This window comes from Melanotaenia boesemani, chromosome 11 (assembly GCF_017639745.1).
Source record: "Melanotaenia boesemani isolate fMelBoe1 chromosome 11, fMelBoe1.pri, whole genome shotgun sequence".
Lineage (NCBI taxonomy): Eukaryota > Metazoa > Chordata > Actinopteri > Atheriniformes > Melanotaeniidae > Melanotaenia > Melanotaenia boesemani.
The window spans coordinates 6,308,298-6,328,377 of NC_055692.1; the positions used below are offsets into that span (position 1 = coordinate 6,308,298).

Below are 20,080 nucleotides of genomic sequence, written 5' to 3' on the forward strand. Positions count from 1 at the left end.
ATAAAATGAATTACAGTGTATTTTAGGGTAAATATCACTATATAAAATCTTTTTTGAGGAGGATCGTGTGGAGTTTAAAAAGCTCCAGTTTGGCTCTAAAATGAGACGGTTTGAAGAAATTTTCAAAGATTTGAAATAATCAGAAACATTTTGTTAATTTAATATTTGTGTCTTTTATTTTTAAGCTAAAATAACAACAGAAACAACCTTCAAGAAGGAATTTACCACTGCTGATATGAAACAAAGGAGGATTTGCAGTCTTATGCCTAAAGGATTTATTATGTATCTGCTCATCTGAGGGTCCCATCTCGGTACAGTCCTGATTACAAGACTGGATAGAAAATAAGGACAACATGTCGGAGGCTGGATCCTATCCAAACAAGTCTGGGAGGCTTGAGATTGATTGAAATTTTAATGGAAAAAAAAAACATTTGAATGGCTCATCTTTGAAAATATGGCTTGATTTAAGGCTAAAAATTATTTGCCTGATTATGATCTGATGACCTTGATTTCTTTCCAAACAAACTGCACCCAAATTACAAGTTGACGACAGCTTCTCATCATGCTGTGTTTTGTTGTGTGATTTTTCAGACATTAACATGACGACATTGGCTAGAAAACAGTTATCTTTTTAGGTTTCTTCAGATAAGTGCCCACATTAACAGTTTTAAATCAGCAAAAAGGAAAATAATGTTAAATAATTTGCTTAAAGTAACGAACATATGATGCAGATGATGGACTTAAATTTCAAGATTTTGTAAGAGACAATGGGAAAATAAATCAAGAAATACGACATATAGCAAAGAAAATGGGAAAAAGGAAACAGCCAAATAAATAAATTATATAAATTAAGGAAATCATTTTATTAATTATACCAAATTTTATTAACACATTTTACTTTACTTAATTTTTTTTAATTTATTGATCTTTTAAATTATATTTAAAAAATAAACACTTAAATTGTGTGAAAATACTTTTGTTTTTTTGCAAAACCTTCTGAAAAAAAGATTTTATTTTAATACATTTTACAATATTTAATTTCATTAGTTAATTAAATACATTAAATAAATATTAGAGTACACTACTTTGGCTCAGTTAATTCAGGGACATTAAATTTTAAAACATTTTTTTATTTTGAACTTGTTGCTTGAAAGGCAATGCTGAGAAAATGACTTAGACAAGCTTGTAAGTTATTATTTATAACATTTTTACAACAAGGAAAAAATATTTGTGTGAGGCGCAGGATAAGCATCACCTAACAGAACACCCTGTGTCAGCCATCTGCCTTTGAAACTGCTTTAACTGTGTTACTGAAACATTTGTGAGGAAGACTTGTGGATATCAGGAGCGTCCTCACCTCCGCTAGAGTCGGCCTGCAGCTTCAGGATGTCCTCGGCGCTTCCGTACTTCATGACAGAGTTGATGGATGACAGCGTGCTCACCAGCTGACTGTTGATGGACTCAAACTGGGACTGAGGCTGGCCGAAAGCCTCAGCCAGCTCGCTGTAGTTCTCCGCCAGCAGCATCTGTTGCTCCTGCAGAAGCTTCTGCACCCTCTCGATGTAATGGTCCAGCCCGATGGTGCCCTGTGGGGAGGCCTTGCCCTTCACCTCTGTAGCCTTCGCCTCCATGGTCACCTTGTTGCTGACGGCAGTCAAAGATTCGGCTGCTTGGGAGGGGCCGCACGCTATGTTTCTGGTTTTTAAACCAATCAAGAAGTTGTCGTGGATGTTAACAGGCCCCACCCCGCATTCTTTGGTTTTAGTTGAGGATGACTTGCTCAGGAATGACGACACGTCTGTGATGGTGCCAACTGCAATTGAACGCATCTTTGCTGATGTGACATCTTTGACGAGCCCCTCCCCGGCTGCTACTGTCCTGGTTTCAGTCGCTGCCGTGTTGGTGTGCTTATCACAGGTACTCAGCTCCATATCAGTGAACGAGTCGGTTACGTCAGCTGTGTGTGTGTTAGTAGACTTACTTGTGACTTCTGTGTCAGTGTTGGTGTGCTGGGTTGCTGAGTCAGGAGCAGCCATGACTCCAGAGTCCACTTTACTAACACAGCCTGCATCAGTTCCCCGTGACACAAACATCTTGACAGGAGAAACGACGACATCCACCGAACAGTCCCCGCAGCCGACTGATCGAGACTCTTTGCACAGCTCCGTCGTGGCTGGGCGGAGGGCCAAGCTGTCCACTGATTCCTCTGTGTTTACTCCCACCTCACAAACACTTAGTTCCATGCCAACCTGCTGGTGGCGTGTCTCCACCCGCATCCCCACACACTGGTCGTTTACCTCCACGCGTTCATGCACCACCCATTGGTCCATAGAGATCTCCGGTCCTGTAGCAATGCTCTGCAAACTGGGCAGACAAGACACCCCCACAGTTTGGGTCTGCAGAGTTTTATCTGTCCCAACATGGCTAAACTCCAGATGGTCACCCACTCCCTGGTTGCGCGTTTGGACCTTGGCCTCCACGCAGGCGTTGTACATCTCTGGCCGGACCATCAAACCTTTGTCGGCTCTTTTCTTGTTTGACCCTCCAGCCGCTTGAAGCTCCAGTTTTAGCTTTCCCATCTCCATTTCATGAGTGGTTTCCTTAAGCTGCACCTCCAGCCGGTAGATTTTCTCTTTCAGGGCTTCGATTGCCTGCTGCTGGAGCTCGATCTCTTTCTCAGCTTCACTTGTTACTCCCAGCATGGCCTCAGTCACGACAACCGCAGCGTTCCGCTTTTCCAGCTTTTCCGTCACCACGCCAACATCCCGGAGACGTTCCTTTCTCTGCTTATGCACAGCAGAAAAGTTGTTCATGTTTTCATCTGTGACAACGCCAATCGACTTTCGGCGCGATTGGTTGTGCAGCTCTGCCTCAGTCACGCTGCTGTCCTTGGTCGTCTTCTCCAGAGCTTGGACCTCAGCTGCCAGACGTCTGAACTCCTCCAGCCGCTGAGTGCTCTGCTCCTGAGCCTCTGGCTCCATGATGTGCAGCTCTGGTTCCTTCTGGATCGGGCCCGTGTTCTCCATCTGGTCAGCACTGCCAACGCTGTAGGAGCGTTTGCGGAAGCCTGTGTAGCCTTGATTCTTCGACTGAGCTGCCAGTTGCCTTTTCTCCTCCTGCAGAACGGCAATCTTCACCTGTAAGATTGGAATGGTTTTTACCTGCTCCTCCAGCTCCTTCAGCCTCTTCAGGGCCACAACCATCTGCTCTCGGATTTGCTGCAGGTGTAACGGGCTGACATTGGTCACTGGGGTGGCCATGCCGGAGCTCATGGGGCTGTGGCGGATGGAGCTGCCCATGGAAGGCGGGTAGTAAGGGTTATACTCCCCGTTAGATAGATGACCATTGATGGGCTGCGGCTGGTGGGTGCTGGGGGAGATCTGACTCGTAGCGATGGAGCCCGAGTAAGATGACAACGAGCTGCTGGAGCCCATGCCGCCGAAGCTGGCAAGACGACGGCGGGGCATCGGGGGCTCGCTGAGTGGCTGCATGAGGAGACGCTCCTGTTCCAGCCGGCGGCGGGTCTCCATGAGAGTCTTTTCCACTTGGGGGTTGTTTCGGGGGACGAAGCGGGGCGAAGGTGGTGGGAGGAGCTGCTTCTGCTCCAAGATGCCAGAGTAAGACTGATGGAGGGGGACCTCACAGGCCGATCTGGAGAAGGTTGGGGTCAGAGGAGCAACGTCCTGGGACCTGGAGGTGAAGAAGACTGGGGACTGCTTGTCGTCGCTGTTGGAAGAAGAAAGGGAATCTGTGGAGGTCCATTCAGCCTGGGCGCCGACCACACCAGCGCTGCCACGAGGCGCCGCCAACGGTTTGGCCACCTTGGGCTTCCTCTGGATACTCAGCTTCTTAATAGTGTTGCCTCTCTCAATGTCGTCAACATATTTGAGGAAGTCCAGGTCTAACTGGTAACCGTAAGGGGTTTCAACGTAGTAGGGGGCCACAGAGTCCTTCTCTTCTCCTGTGCTCGAGCATCTCTGTGTTCTTTCTGCAAGAGAGGAAAAAGGAAGTCAAACAGTCAAAATCTAATATAACAGAAGCTGATGTTTTGAGGGGAAACATTTAGAGAAAGTCTGTTTGAAGACCCTAAAACAGACGGAGTGTAACGTAAAGTGTTGAGTTTTCCCTTGATAATCACCATAATTTGACAGCACGAGTACAAACATGTCTCATGTTTCTTACATATTTGCCAGAGGAAGCCTGAGTGATGCTTTATGTCAGCCTCGGAGAAAAATCCAAAGTACTACAGAGGACGTCAAATAAAAAAAAAACAAACCCTAGTTGTGAAATTTAACTTGTTGGTGCGTGGAAGCTGAAACGTACGAGCTCATGACGGATCAACTTCTTGTTTACAAAGCACACAAAAAATGACCGTGTCAATATTTTATGATCCAAAATCCACTGAAGGGTAAACATTTCAGCTTTTACAGACAAAACAGTGAAACATGCTGAAGACTGAACCAAAAGCTGCTCAAATCAAAGTCCAAACTCCACACACAGCCAGCAGAAAATGCCCTCTGTCAGATCCATATTCACACTCTTGGCTAAATACAGCGTCTTGTTCTTGGTATGCCTGGAACTCTCACCGGCTAAAGCAAACACAGGCTGGAAATAAACAGCCCTGCTCTTCCTTTTCCAGTCCGCCCAGCTCCGGTAAATTCTCCCTTCAATCCTTCCCATTCAGCTGAAACAGAGGAGGGAATTACGAGGCTTAAGCCTGGTGCTAAGCTTCACTCACCTCAGACCAACAGTGCTTTCTTCATTCCTACTCTTTCCCCCTCGCTCCTTCTCTCTTGCTGGCTGATTTGGCAGCACTCTGTGCTCTCGCTTTCCCAATCCTCTCTCCACAAGAGGAAAAAAAAAGTTTCACTATTGGTGTAAAGTCAGTGCAGCTCTGCTCTGGTGTACTATTGGACAGCTGCTTCCTCCAATCACATGAGGCTCAGAGCCGGTCGTGTCCCTCCCCAAATAAGAATCCTGCTTTTCAGTGGAGGGGAGGCAAACTCGAGACAATAACAGTCTGTCCTTGAGACAAACAGCTTGGCTAATGGACATGTCAAACTTTATGAACCTGGTTTTATTCAGATGTTCTCTGCATTTAAACTGGTCCAACTTTCAACACGTGCAATGAACCGTTTGTGTTTAAGTTTTGTGTCGTCTATATATATAAAAATGATAATCACAAGGAGAGCTAGTCCAAACTAAAATTTGTTAGTTACTTATAAAACATTTAACAAAATTTTAAAAAGAAGCAAATCTGCCACATTTAAAAAAACAAATAATTTTCTTTTTTTTAACCTTGTTGTCTTCCTTCAGTTTTTGGTTTTACTAAATTATTAAAATCATAATTGTGGCTGGATTTTAGGGTTCAGACAATTTATCTCCAGCTTAGAGAAAGATTTTCATTGTTTGTGACAATTTTGACTGACTTATTGATTAATGAGGACCCAAAGTTACTGGTAGTGATCCTTAAAACTACCCACTGTGTAGATTCTTCCATTATTTCTAATCTTTAACACTTTGTCTCCAGGGAGGCTGCCAGTATTGATTGTTTAATTACATAATAACTGTAGTTAATCAAAGCAAGACTAATGAACTTTGGTGCCAGCTGACTGTAAATTCAACTTGCATCCTCTCTTCTCTGAGATCTCTCTACCCAGTAAAAGCCAGTTTAATGTTGACTTGTCTTATCTCTTCTTATGTCACTTTTTCTTTCTTTTCCTCACTTCATCAGATAACATCCTTTTGCTTTTCTTTGCTTCGTCAGCCGTGATGAGAATATAAATCTGTGACGTAGTGCCACAGCTCTGTGATGCTCCAGGCTGGGAAAAAAAGCGTAGTAGTATTTTCTCTGCTGCAGGATGCCACAGTTCAACGATGGCTCCAGGAATGTGCATATTTAATGTCAGCGTGCCATCAAACAAATCAGAAGCACTTAGATTTAAGACTGTATGTATGTAGTGTTTCTTTAAGTGGAAAACAATGATAGATTTTTTTAGATTTTGTTCCAGCAATCAAACCTACTGATATTAAACCTACATTAGAAAATGTATTTGTCTTGGCAAAAAACAGAAAATAAATTTGCTCAACAGGTTGAGCTGTTGATTTAATATCTGGCAAAAATGCTGAAATATTCCCTGAATACAGCTTTAAATAATCTGAGTAAATCTGAACTCTCCAAACAAGACAAAGATGTGCCATGAAGACAGAAATGCAAGGAAAACATGTTGATTTCTCTATGAGTCGATCATTTCTGGGACGAAGGCCTTCTTACTGCTGCAGCTCTGCGTTTGTCCTGGTATCAGCGATCCCTCTGAGATCACTCAGTCTAGTGCCAGCTGCTTTAGAGGAGGACTCCCCTCATGGAACGAGCGTTGACCGGCCATGTCACACTTCGAGGAGTAACAGGCGGTGCTGTGGTACCACAGAGACCCTGAACAGCTGACCGATGACCTCATCAGCACTAGACAAGTGAAGGGGGTCAGGCAACAGAGACTGACGAGAGCCCGAGAGTCTGCTGCAGTTATCAGCAGCTGTTACATTTGACAGGGATTACAGCACAATGAGACCAGCAGCCCAAAACCACTGTTCCCGAGTCCATTTCTTCTGTTAAGAGCTGCTCTTTTAATAGAACTTACATCTAAATGCAGCTGAATATGACATGTAACATCAGGTGATAGGTAAGACTACAAACATCTCTGCCTAAAACTGGCTCAAAAATGAACTTAAATGGTTAAAGTGAAACTTTCCCAGAAAAATTTTCCTAAATTGAGCTTCACCAAGTGTGACTAAGCACTTATATATTTAAGGAACTCAACAACAACAACTCTTCCTACAGTGGATATAAAAAAAAAAAAAAAAAAAAAACTGTACACACCCTGTTAAAATGTCATTTTTTTAATGCAAAAAAACAAAAAAAAAATATATGTCTCCCCCCTATATATATATATATATATAGGGGGGAGACGTGAAAGAAATAAAGTCCAATATAAAATAAATTTATAAATAAAGATTTATAATAACTATATTATGTAGAAATGAATACATAAATAGGAGTACATAAAAGCAAATGAACATAAAAGAATAACTAGATATAAAGAAATAAAATAAACAAAGGCCAGAAGTGGTTTGAGGTAAATTAGCGACACCAGATATTCAGGGATTAAAGACAATAATTAAGTCCAAATAAAGTTGAGCTTTCCTCACAGTATTTCCCTGACATTTACTCAATTCTCTGCTACAGAAAAAACTATGGAAATATTTCCACCTGAACATACCATGAAACAGCGAAGTGGAGAAAATATGAAACGTCATTGTGAGTGCAAAGAACTGGAAATCTCCCAGAACTGCTGAAAAGACGAGACGAAAACAGGTCAGGAAAGCTTCCAAGAGACCTACAGCAACACTGAAGGAGCTGAATGAATTCCTGGCAAGTACAGGTTGTGTATGACGTGCGACAACATGGCTACACTGAAACAAGCATGTGGAAAAATGTGTTTTCTGGCCTGATGAGACAGCTGACCATTTTGGCCACAATATCATCTGAATGCTGTTAATGAATAAAAAGTATTAGTTGAAGGGTGTCCACACTTATGCATCCAACCTACTGCATATGTTTTTTATTTTTTTCCTATCAGACTGAATTGTACAGGTTGTATACCTTATTAAAAGGAAGTAAAGTTTCTACGTATATGTCTGTGTGACCAAACTGTAAGAAAAAGAAATCTTCAGACGGAAATTTAAGAGAAAAAAAAAGCTAAACATAAACCATCATTAACAGAAGAAACTGACTATGTACAGAGAGGAAGGAACCATAGACAGTGAATAGTTGTATATTTCATCGTATGTGAACATCAGTTTTATCCAGTGACTGAAGAAAACAGATGTTCTCAGTCATTCATGATATGTTGTTGATGTCCAGGTAAAAGACCAGTGAAGACCACAGTCAATATCTCTACAATACACTGGAGGGTAAAAAAAAAAACAGGACATTCCTTTTCCCGTGTAATTAATAACCTGTTTTCATTTCATTTTCACGCATGTGTTGATACAGAGGAGAGAGATTTCCTTGGGATCAGGGCTCTAAATTATCCCCCACAAACCTACCAAATGAGGGTTTAAATTAATTTCAGTAGGTATAAATAGAAAAGTTCTGGCCAGTTTGGCAGATGATAAAGTTTAAACTAAGCAAGTGGCGTGTAGAATGAAAAACAAATAAGTAATTGGATGGTGTAAAGAATAAGGCTGGTTACAATAAAAGAAAGAACGTAAAGAAGGATGTTGATGGTGAAACAGTGATGAAGGTAGTTTTGCGCTCATGTAGTCCAGCAAACCCCAAACTAAGAAAACTGAGAACATCCAGAGTGGCACAGATTCAGACATAGTTCTTCTGATGAAAAATGGTTTGCATTTAGTTTTTTTTATTTTCTACGGATGTTTTACAAAGCCAAAAATTTCAGCTGTTAAATAAAGGTGTGTGCCCATCTTTAAAGAAGATTATAATAAATTAAATTATAAAAGATCCAAATAATAGATCCTTTTAAAATCAGCTTTCTCACTGTATACAGAATTTGTTTTTCCCAATACTGCTCTAAACATTATGTAAGCACCCAGTCAGCAGTTAAAAAAATAACATTCAGAGCTTTGCACCGAGTACTAGACCTGATCTACTTTCCTCAGTTGGGATATTAAAATATTTCAGTGTAATTATCCAACATTAGCCGTCTGTTCACACTCTCTGTGGAAGCTCTGAGGGTATGATATGTCTGCATGATTGGCAGAACAGAGCACTGACAGAAACCACACGCTTACAGCAAGTATTACTGTTCATTCTTTACTTGGTTGCTCATGTTTTAGCTACTTCCACTTTACATACATGTGCTGCACATCAAATGCCCGTAAAACATTCAAGTCTGTTGTGGATGTTTTAAGGACAAGCAACACATTTGTTCAGACTTTCCAACATTCGCCAGGCTACTTTAAGCACACCATCTTTCTCCTTGTTTGCTGTGAAAATATGGCGCTAAAATCCAGGTTGCACCTTCATCTTGAGGAAAAATATACAAGCAGGGCTTTGCTTATTATGCCCCAGCTGAGTAAAAGTTTAAATTTAGACCTGACAAAAGCCTTTTAACATCCACGGCACCCTCAAAGGCAGAATAAACTGCTCTAAATCTGTCTGCCAATGGTCTCACAGTGTACACAAGTCTCTTGATGTAGTTTAAAACCATCAATGATTCAGTCTGTATTTGTATTATTAGGAAAAACAAACTTCTTGGATCACATCTGAACACTAGCAACCACTGTAAAAACCTAGAAGTTATTCTTTTTCTCATATTTCTGCAGGATTTCTCTTTGTAGGGCAGTTGTCCACATTAACCTTTCCTCTGTACAATTTGCTTGCCCAGTTCTGAACGTGGTGATATCAGCTGGGTGTGGCTTAAAAACAACATTGGAAACCACATGGGAAACTCAGCACGTCCGAGACAAATATTCCTAAGTTGTCCAGATATTAAATGTAACTTGACCAGTAACAGTAAAATCGGTCTGCCAGCTTCCACAAATATCAGACTAAACCGTCTCTTCCTTTAGACAGAAATCCACCCAGAACAACCAAAGTTTCTGCAAAGTCTTTGAGCTGAAGACCTTGAAATATCACATTGAAAGCATTTACAACTGAATTTATCACCAATCTGGCAACAGTATTAACAACATCCATAAAACACTGAGTTGCCTGTTCATGCAAAATAAACACTGAAAGAGGTTTGACTTGTTCATGTTTTGGACCACAGAATATTCCAATTAAAAACACAACTGTAGGTTTCAGGAAATTGCAGTGGCTATTTTCTTAAATGCCCTGGAGGGCCGTTCAAACCAGACCGTTATGAAATAATCCTGAATGCCTCCAAAATTAATAAATCCTAAAGTAATTTATTAAGCATAACACAACCTAGTTAAGTAACAGGAAATTAATCAGATAGATTAAACAGTTTTTTACATGAAGCTTCATGGTGTAGCAGTGATTTTAGAATTTCTTTTGGAAATGTGGACATATAGAAGTCAAATGTACACTAACTGGTCACTTCATTGTGTACACGTGTTAACACAATCAGCTAATCAATCGATCACATGGCATTACTCCATCCAAATGAGGAAGAAAGGGGATTTAAGTTACTTTGAACGTGGCATGGTTGTTGGTCTGAGTATTTTACAAACAGCTGATCTACTGGGATTTTCACACACAACCAATTCTAGGGTTTACAGAGAATGGTCTGAAGAAGAGAAAATATCCAGTAAGCAGCAGTTGTCTGGACCAGTATGTCTTGTTGATGTCAGAGGTCAGCTGAGAATGGGCAGACTGGTTGGAGATGATAGAAAGGCAACAGGAAGTCCAACAAGCACTGGTTCCATTCAAGGTCTGCAGAACAGCATCTCTGAACACACAACACATCCAACCTTGAAGCAAATGGGCTACAGCAGCAGAAGACACACCGGGTGCCTCCTGTCAGCTAAGAACAGGAAACTGAGGCTACAATTCACACACACTCACCAACACTGGACAATATAAGATGGAGAAACATTGCTGGTCTGATGAGTCTCCATTCCAGCTCCACATTCAGATGCTAGGCTCAGAATCTGGTGGACACATTGTGAAAACATGGATCCATCCTGCCTTGTATTCAGGGTCCGAAATTAACACTCGACACGCGCAAAATGCGAGTAAATTTTTTGTTTGCCGAGTAAATCTCAGAGGGCTATTTGCCAAATGGCGAGTAAATGTTTGTACCACATTAGTCATGTTTTTCAGTCTTCCTTTTGGTGGATTTCTTCTTTTTGTTCCTCTGCTGTCTGCATGTATGAACGACGCGCACATACTCAAACACGCACTGACGCAAACGCTCGCGCGTGACATGAGAACGCGCTGCACTGTTTCAGTTCTGTTTACCGTTTAGCTCAGGCTAATTAAGTAGGTAAATATGTGGATATTTTTAGCAGGAGCCGGCCAGCTTTCCAAAAGAAAGTATGGTGAACTGGAGGATAAATCAACTGGGCTTACAGCCCCAACCAGAAAGTTCAGTGAAAAATGATGGTTTGGATATAGCGGCGCCTTCTGTCACTTTTGTCAGCTGAGGATGAGAAGGGAGATAGAGTACCGTAAGTGCATCATCGAGACAGGATGAGGGAACAAGCAGGCGCATAACGACCGACTTGAGCGGAATGAACGTATACATAATTGAGGAATTGTATTCGGATTTATTTAAAATCAGAATAAACCAGCCACTTACTTTGGATTTAAGCTCAATCTGGAATTGGGTGTTTACACAGTCTCTTAAAAAGGGTTTAATTTTTATTCTGAATTAAATGGGAATTAAAACTCTCATGTAAACATGGCCAATATGGAACAAAATCTCTAAGGAATTTTTCTAACACCTTGTTGAGTCTATGCCACCAAGAATGATGGCAGTTCTGAAGTTAAACGGGGACCAACCTGGGACTAGGGAGATGAACAAAATAAAGTGGCTGATGAGTGTATATTTTGTCCTAATATCCCACAAAACTCATCTGAAACAACTCTGTACAAACACTCATTATACTGGGAATTCAGCATGATGCAAGTGTGTGGGTGGAGGTCCTCCAGCTGCCTGAAACACAAACACACTGTTACACTGACTTACATTCATTTCCTGGAGAACTTATCCCCCCCAAACTCTGATTACAACTTCAACTGGACTCAACTCAGCCAAAAGCCCTGTGCTCATACTAGGTTTTATGATTTACTGAACATCATGGGGAGTCGGATTTCACAGCATGATTGGCACACACAAACACACACATCTCTTCTCATACAACCAGCCTGGTATTTCCTGGCTCTGCCTGAGAGCCTAATTATTCCCAAGAAAAAGTAGATCCAGTGGTTGATCAGCGCCTCCCACTGCAGCAGTTCAACACAATGCCAGCAAGATACATCCGTCCTCATTTAAACCCAGGAAACAAAACAACACACCAAGCTGAAGCTTAGCAGAGGGAGCACAGCCACCAGCCCCGATCTGCTGGTAGAAACAGCAGTCAGCTGAGCCAAAAGCTGCTGCCAAGTTCAACAACTTAATGCTTTACGCCATGATGCAGACTGGAGGAAATGTTTGGGCTTCCTCTGCAAACAGTGATGCTGTTCCAAAAGATTGTGCCCATCTTTTCTCATACATGGTCAAAAAACAAGAACTGACCAATACAGATGGTTTTCCCAGTAAATGTGAAATATGCACAAAAACCAGCTCTAATCATTTTTTGCATGTCAACATTTGCTAACGAGACAAGGCTGAAGTTAGTTTTGTAGACAGGAAAGATCAGATTTCTCCAGTTTTAGCTTTTCTTCAGTGGCTCCGTTAAATCCAGAATTTAAAATCTTCTAACATATAAAGCTGCGCAAAACCAGTCTCCACTGAACATCAAAGATCTCTTGTCCCATATTTTCCCAACAGAGCACATCGCTCTCAGATTTACTTGTGGTTCCTAAAGTCTCTAAGAGCGCAATGGCAGCCAGAGCCGTCGGCTATCAGGCCCTCTCTTAAGGAACCAGCTCCCAGTTTGTGTTTAGGAGAAGACACCCTCTCTATATCTAAGATCAGACTTTTAACTTTCCTTCTTGATTAATCTTATATAGTTAGTGGTGGTCTAGCCATCTCATAGTTATGCTGCCATAGACTTAGGGTGCATTCACACCATGATAGTCTACTTGACTCTGTACGATTGGGGACTCAGTTCAGTTCATGCAACATTCTTCCAGACTAACACTGTATTCACGCTGCACTACTTAAACAAATTGAATCTTTTAAACAATGTACAGTAGTAGCGGTTTAAAAGTTCCCATCCAAGCTGAAAGCCAGCCGAATACCTGCCGGCTTCCAGCCCAGTTCCATTCCAGTTCCAGCCAGCTGCCTTCCAACTTCCAGCCGCCAGAGAGGCCCCCTCCTTCTCCTGGGAGTGTCGATGTTTTAATCAAACTCCACCCATTCCTTGTAATATAGGGTAGACCCAGAAGATGGCGCTTCTCTCACAGACTTCTCATCGCCCGTAGTCTGTCAGATTTTATCTGAATTTACACTGACCGGCAGAGGCGCCACTCAAAGCACCTCTGATGGCCAGTCACAATTCATAAAAATGCATAAAACTTAATACATAATCATCGTTTGACGTGGAATGTGAAATTGTAACATGCTTGTGCGCTGCCAATTGTTTTATTCAGAAATGAATGCTAGTAGGTTAATAAAACCTTTCAAATACTGGATCACAGCCCCTAGCTCTATTCTCAATAGGATGTATTTATCATACTGATTAATCTTTTAATATTAGCATTATTAACATAGACAAATCAGATTTGGATCAAGCAACACAGAATCTGTTTGAGGTAGCTAGGAAGGGTTATTTTATTCTCATATTATTTATTTCACCTCCATAAGAAGACAGGGCGACAGATAAAAGCCCCACGCAGGATCGGAGATAATTTCTTCCACTTCAATGTGTCTAATCGCGGGGGGACATCCAACACTCGCTGTGCTGCGACTTCCTGCTCGCCGGGAATCCCGATTACGTCACCCCTCCAGGTGGGCTATTCCCCGACACGCTCTGATTACCATTCCAAAAGGTACTGTATGCAGCCCCCAACTTGAACATGCGCCTTCTTCAACATTCGCACTTGCTCCAGAAAATTACCATCTCTTAGGCTCCTCCACCACCACTTTGACTGTGGATTGATACGTAAATGAGCCGCAATAAGGCAGCTGAAGCAGTGACCCAGTTTTGTGATTGTTGCACATTGGGTAAGAGTGGTAGTCAAACGAGTCCAGTTTGTGTTGTCATGCTACCAGAAATTCAGTAGGCTAGTCGGTCCTAATGCAGTGAATTTCCATGTTAATGTTGCCAAATTCAATAGCATAGCAAGAGATGAAAAAAGAAACAACGATATTTCTTCAACATGTTAACCAAAATATTTACCTCTTAAAGCATAAACCAAGTATTTACAACAAGCAGTGTGCTTTTTAACGTTAACGTGTGCCATAGCCTACTGCACCGCTGTTCCTCCTTCCAAGTCTTCTTTTTTATTATATTGTTGTTTTATCATCTGAATATACTACAACAACACAGAGAAAATATATGAAAGTTTATTTTACGCTGGTATTTGCGCAGCAGAGTTTTCTGCCGCCGGATTTGTAGTCCAGGAACGGAGAACACAGCTGCTGCCAGGAAAGGTGGATTACATTTTGTTAAAGCACAGCAATCTCCGAGTAGCCTATTATAAATCTCAGTGGCAAAATAAAACACACTGGTCTGGTTTAGTCTTCACTCTGAAATGGTTCAGTCAGAGGAATATAAAGCTGTTTTAAAAATGTTGAGCAAGCTTAAAATAAACATTCATAGGCTATCTATGTGTTTTAGATTAACACAATGATAAAACAACAATAGGCTATAATAATGGAAAAGAAGCGGTGCAGCATGGCAATGATGCGTTAATGGCTCGGGTCGCGGGTTAAACATCAGTCTGGTTCGGATTTAAATGGAATAAATACATTGGTGACGAGTCGGGTTCGGGAGTCATTCTAACGGGTTAGAGCAGGTATGCGTAGCAAAACGGAACCGTGCAGGACTCTGCTCTAAGCAGTTCGGACTTGGTTGACCTGGAACCATTTGACAATAAAATCTGGAGCCATCCTGCAACGCGCTCGCTTAGGCGTCCAGTTAAACCGTGTTTATTCAACCAGTCCCTACTTCATTGCATTCATTCTTTCCTCATAGCCTACGTGCACATTTTTTTCAAGATTGTTTATGTCAGTTTTGTTTTGGAAAATGAAAAAGGAGTCTTTGCGCAGAACTTATAACATTATTCTAATCTTGCCACTTGCCTATTTTATTATTGTGTATTTTTGTAATAACATGTAAATTCACTGCATAGGAACCAACTAGTCTACTGAATTTTGTGTGACAACACTAACAGAACTGTTTTGACAATGCAACAATTACAAAACTGCGGCTCATTTACTTATCAATCCATAGTCAAAGTGGTGGTGGAGGAGCCTTGGAGATGGTAATTTTATGGAGCAAGTGCGAATGTTGAGGAATTTAGCCTTTGTTCAAGTTGTGGGCTGCATATATGCAGCCCACAACTTTCAGAATGATAATAAACACAACAAGACACACCAAACCAGGAGCTAAGACCACGAAGTTCAGCATCATGCTTATCTATTTTTGGCGTTTTTACACCAACATTTTTATACACTGGATAATGATAATAATTATCGATTAAAGTCACGGATAAAACTGCTGTTGTTAAAACACACCCATCTCTTACAAAATCTAAAATGTAAAACAAAAAAAACAACAAACAAAAAATCTGAATCACTGTAGAAATATCTTTATTCATTGCTGATCATCTGGCCATTGAAGCGTTTTTATTTGGAATTGGGAACAAATATTTTCCACCCTGTTATATTCTGTTCCACTCTGTTATGTTCCATTCCACCCTGTTAGTAAGGTGTTTTTTAATTTTTTTTTTTTTTTACTAAAAACATTGAGGACTGTGAACCTTGTTGCACCATATTAGGAAGTGAGGAACATTAAATTGATTTTGCTTTTCTGTTCCCAGGTCAAAAGGAATGTAATTATCTCTCATTTGAAATACTTGATTATGCTTTCCTTCTTGCCTTTGTGGAAACAGAAACGTGATAATCTCTCACTTGAAAGCAAGCTGGGCGTACAATAGTGTGATGACGATGAAAACTCACATGACCAATGCTCAATAAAGGGTACATGAAAATGTGAGAAATGGTCAAAAGCACATATACCGTTTGTGGTGAGTGAAACTATACAGCACAGTCCACAAGGCTCTTTTCAAGCACACTCCTCCCCCCAAGGAGTATGCTTGAACAGCTAACGGCAGGTAATGGCTTTGTTTACAAATGTAAAGGTGCTAATTGTTGGCCATTGAATTGTTAATTTCAAACCGGGCAGCCTTTTGGTTGTACTCTGGGCATGGTAGAGGGATAAGAAATCTCTGGGTTTTCCAGTGTTAAACACTGGAAGCGTCGCCAGCGGTCTTTTGATGACCGCCAGTCACGCTACCATGCTTATAGTGTATTAAAAACTAAACGGCTGAACCTGGTATTTTAGGACTTTTATTAGATAGTTGTTGTCTATAGTTTTACCTGCTTACTTGTTTGGAAAAGTAAACACATCAATATTTACGAGCAGTTTAGCACGTCTAAACTTCCACAGAGCCGCTCAGGGAGACTCTTTCTCAGCCAAACTGTCGTATATCACGGCTATGGAGTTGTAATAAATGGCCGCCCTACTCTGCTTCTGATTGGCTGTAAGATCACAAACCCTGTGTGATGATAGGCTGCTGGTTCCTGTCATTCCTACCAGCCTTTGCGCATGTGCCTGCTTCAGACAGCGGGCAGGCAGCTGTCCCACCGCTGAGACACAGTTGTATGACGTTTTATCACGTTTTATCACTAGATCGCTATGAATAAAATCCAGGGACACTTCATTTCACAGTATAAACCATTTATTTACTTATCTACTTAGGATAATAGCACTTTGAGGCCTAATTCAGAATATAGGTTGGGCTGGGTCCGGACTTTTGTGATCCCTGCTTTACACATTATCAGTATTATGTTATTTTTACCTGCCGATATTACGTTATGATTTTGTCAATATTCAGTTATGCAGCAGCTGTATCAACCCCCACTGTGAATAACTTACGTTGCAGTCAAATGACCGCTGGCGGCGCTCCTCGGGATGTTTAGAAAGCTCGCTGCTAGTGACATTCACCACTTAGCCGACTTGAGGAGGTTGTGCTTTGCCTCATAACACCATTAGCTACACATGTCGGCTTTTTTGATGCATTTATTTGACGCCATTTTCAAATCAAATCATTTTTTAAATGTTGGCAAAAATGCAACAAATGAGCGACACAGCTCATTATAAACTGTTTAGAGAGCAGCAAGATCAAATCACTGCTCCTCCCCGTGGACAAAAGAGGGATTGCAGCTGTTTTTTTACTTGGGCTGCTTAGGGGCAGAGCCTCGCTGACGACGTCATTGCGGGGGATTACATTACCCCCACAGACCTGTGAAGGATCGGCCAAGGATCAGTCAAGGACCAGTCAAGGACCAGTCAAGAACCAGTCAAGGACCCATCATGGAAACAGGGGAACTTTTAAACCGCTACTACTGTATTCCCCTCCTCGTCAGAGGGAGCGCTGCATAAAGAATTACTGAAGGGGAAGACGAGACATTTAGACATTTCGCTCCCAATATCTGAAATAAATTAGACAACCTGAACTCTGCCCAAAACTAAGTTCTTAAAACTTTTGTTGAAACTAATTTATTCAAGCTAGATCCTTTCATCTATGTTTTATATGTACATTGTTGTTGACTAATTTTCCTATTTACGAATGTTTGTATTGTGTGTAACTGCATTTTCCTGTCTGTTTCTACTGATTAAATACAGCATACTGGGTTGCCCTATAACTGGCTTGTCTATTTCACTGATAATGGGCACGCAGCACAGTAGGCAGTAAATTGATCAAACTCATTTATCAGCTATACTAGAACTTAACTCAAAAAAAAGGTATACTTGCATTTGTGTGACTATTTAGTCTGAATCACATCACTGTTCTGTTTTGTTGCAAAAGTCCATTTCAGATAAGACAATGAAGTGATTAACACACACTAAGACTCTGTCACACTTAAACAAACCAGAGCTGCATCAGTTCATCAGCTCAGCTGGAGGAAGATAGTGATCGTCCAGAGCTGTCAGGACCAGTAAATAAAACAATTATCCTGTTTAGTTTTAAAGACGCAGCGTCCTGCCCCCTCCCTTTGGCACTCAATATAATAACCTCACAGCACTTACACAGACACACAATAGGAAAGTGGCTGGATGGTACCATGGGGGTGTTTTTAAGTGGCAGCTGCGTCTATTACTGCACCAGAAACAAAACTGCTTCAGTGGGTTTAAATGAGCTGCAGGAGGTCGACTCATTGGTCCAACACAAACCTTAGCTCTCTGGGTTTTCTGTCCACAACGGAGTGGTGGTATTCACATCAGGCCAAGGCCATCAGGACCTGCTCTGTGTCGGAGTGTTGCAGGGTTGTTTTTGTTTCTATTTAAACAAATGCAATAATTGTTTCCCCCCCAATCATGTCCACTCAACACAGGATATTAGCAGAAGGACTAAAAAAGATGCAAACATGTTCTTTTTGTTCTCTTTTTATAGCTGCCTGCTAAGAAGGGGGCAAGAGTCCAGCGTGATGTTTTTGGATTATCAGATGAGTCCTGCAGCTGCATGTAGAGAATAATACTCAGCTTGAATTGTGATCTGCTGAGGTTTTATTTGAAGAATGTGCTTCATGGTTTGTTGCTCAATGCACTGAGGCATCACACATCCCACATTTGGCAGTATTCTCAGAGATGCCTCGCTGCACAAACTGGCTCCAATTCAGAGAAGGCAACCATATTGTGATGTACAGAGCCTCAAACTAACAATTATGGCTGGAATGTGCATAAATAACTTAATGACTCCAATTCTGTTGAGTATGTGCTAACATTGCTAAAGTATTGTTCTATAACAGACATGAGTTACTTGACTTCCTTTTCTGTGCTAAAAAAATGTGTTTTTAGGGTAAACAAAAATAATTTTCTTCAGTGTTATTTATAAAACATGTTAAGCTCTACTGCACAAGATCATCACTGTCTGCAAAGTCAACTGATGCAAGTAAACGTTACTAAAACTTGATTCATAAAAACTGGAGAGAGATGATAAGAAACACTGATGGACCAAATAAAAACACCCTCACTGGCCACTTCAGTCTACCTTGCCAGTACCAGGTCTGACCCAGTTCTCTCTTCAGAACTACTTTAATTTAACAAAGTATTAAACATTCCTCAGAGGTTTTGCTCCATATTGACATGACAGCATCACACAGTTGCTGCAGGTTTGTCGGCTGCATCCAAAATGAGAATCTTCCGTTTCACCACATCCCAAAGCTGCTCTGGTGGATTGAGATCTGGTGGCCGTGGAGGCCGTTGGAGTCCAGTGAACTCATTGTCATGTTCTAGAAAGCAGTTGGAGATGATCTGAGCTTTGTGACTTGGTGCATTATCCTGCTGGAAGCAGCATCAGAAGATGCTACACTGTGGTCATAAAGGGATGGACATGGTCAGCAACAATACTCGGGTAGGCTGTGGTGGTTACACCAGGCCACGTTGGTATTAGCCTGAACCGTTGATCCAAGGCAGCGTCCATGTTTTCATATTGTTTCCACCAAATTCTGACCTCACCATCTGAATGATGCAACTGAAATAGAGACTCCTCAGATCAGGCAATGTTTTCCTTTTCCACTTGTTTTCCACTTGTTAATAAACCAGAGGAAAAAGGGAAGAAGCAAAAATTATGTTAATTTAAAAAAGCAACAAGTTTCAGTTTTAGCTGTTTTTGTTACTTTTTATTTTTGTTGTTGTTCTTTATAAAGCTCACAGATGACTCAGAAAATCAAGGTTATAGTGATCAACTGTCAGGCGTATTCAGTTAGCTTCGGTCATTTTCATGAATTTATGTCACAAAATAATTTAAGTTCTTAATGGATTAGAACGTCAGTGCTGTCTTCTCATGGACGTCACACATGAAAAAAAAACTTTCTTCTGCTTCTTGTGTTGATACATATGTAGAAAAGATTTCCACACCTCAGTGTGAAATAACTGCTGTCAGCCGAGTCTCTGCTCTGAACACACACCTGCAGATGGCTCACATTCCTGCGAAGCCTAACAGGAGAGAGTGAAGCCTCTTGCTTCCAAATCCCTCCAGGAATGTGCTGCATGCTGGACAGATTCTCACAGAACGCTTGAAAGAAATCCTGAGTCTTAAGGAGATTGTTGAGATTAAAAACAGTGTTGATTTCATCAAAGGAAACAACGTGCCGGCGTTTTGTTGTCTGTTTTAACAGAGTTAGAAAAGTAAAAAAGCTGAATAATGTTTTAATGCTGCTCATCTCCTCCCCTCTAAGTGGTTAAAAAAAGCCAATCT

At 41.3% G+C, this 20,080-nt stretch overlaps 1 protein-coding gene across 2 annotated transcripts in view; it reads right to left on the minus strand.

The window, feature by feature from the left end:
* Nucleotides 1-20,080, minus strand: part of kank1a (KN motif and ankyrin repeat domains 1a) — a 71,147-nt gene that overhangs the window by 10,716 nt on the left and 40,351 nt on the right. For both annotated transcript variants that reach the window (XM_041998359.1, XM_041998356.1), the window contains exon 3: nt 1,358-3,988. In XM_041998359.1, the coding sequence (XP_041854293.1) occupies nt 1,358-3,988 (2,631 nt within the window). The remainder of the gene's footprint in view (nt 1-1,357; nt 3,989-20,080) is intronic.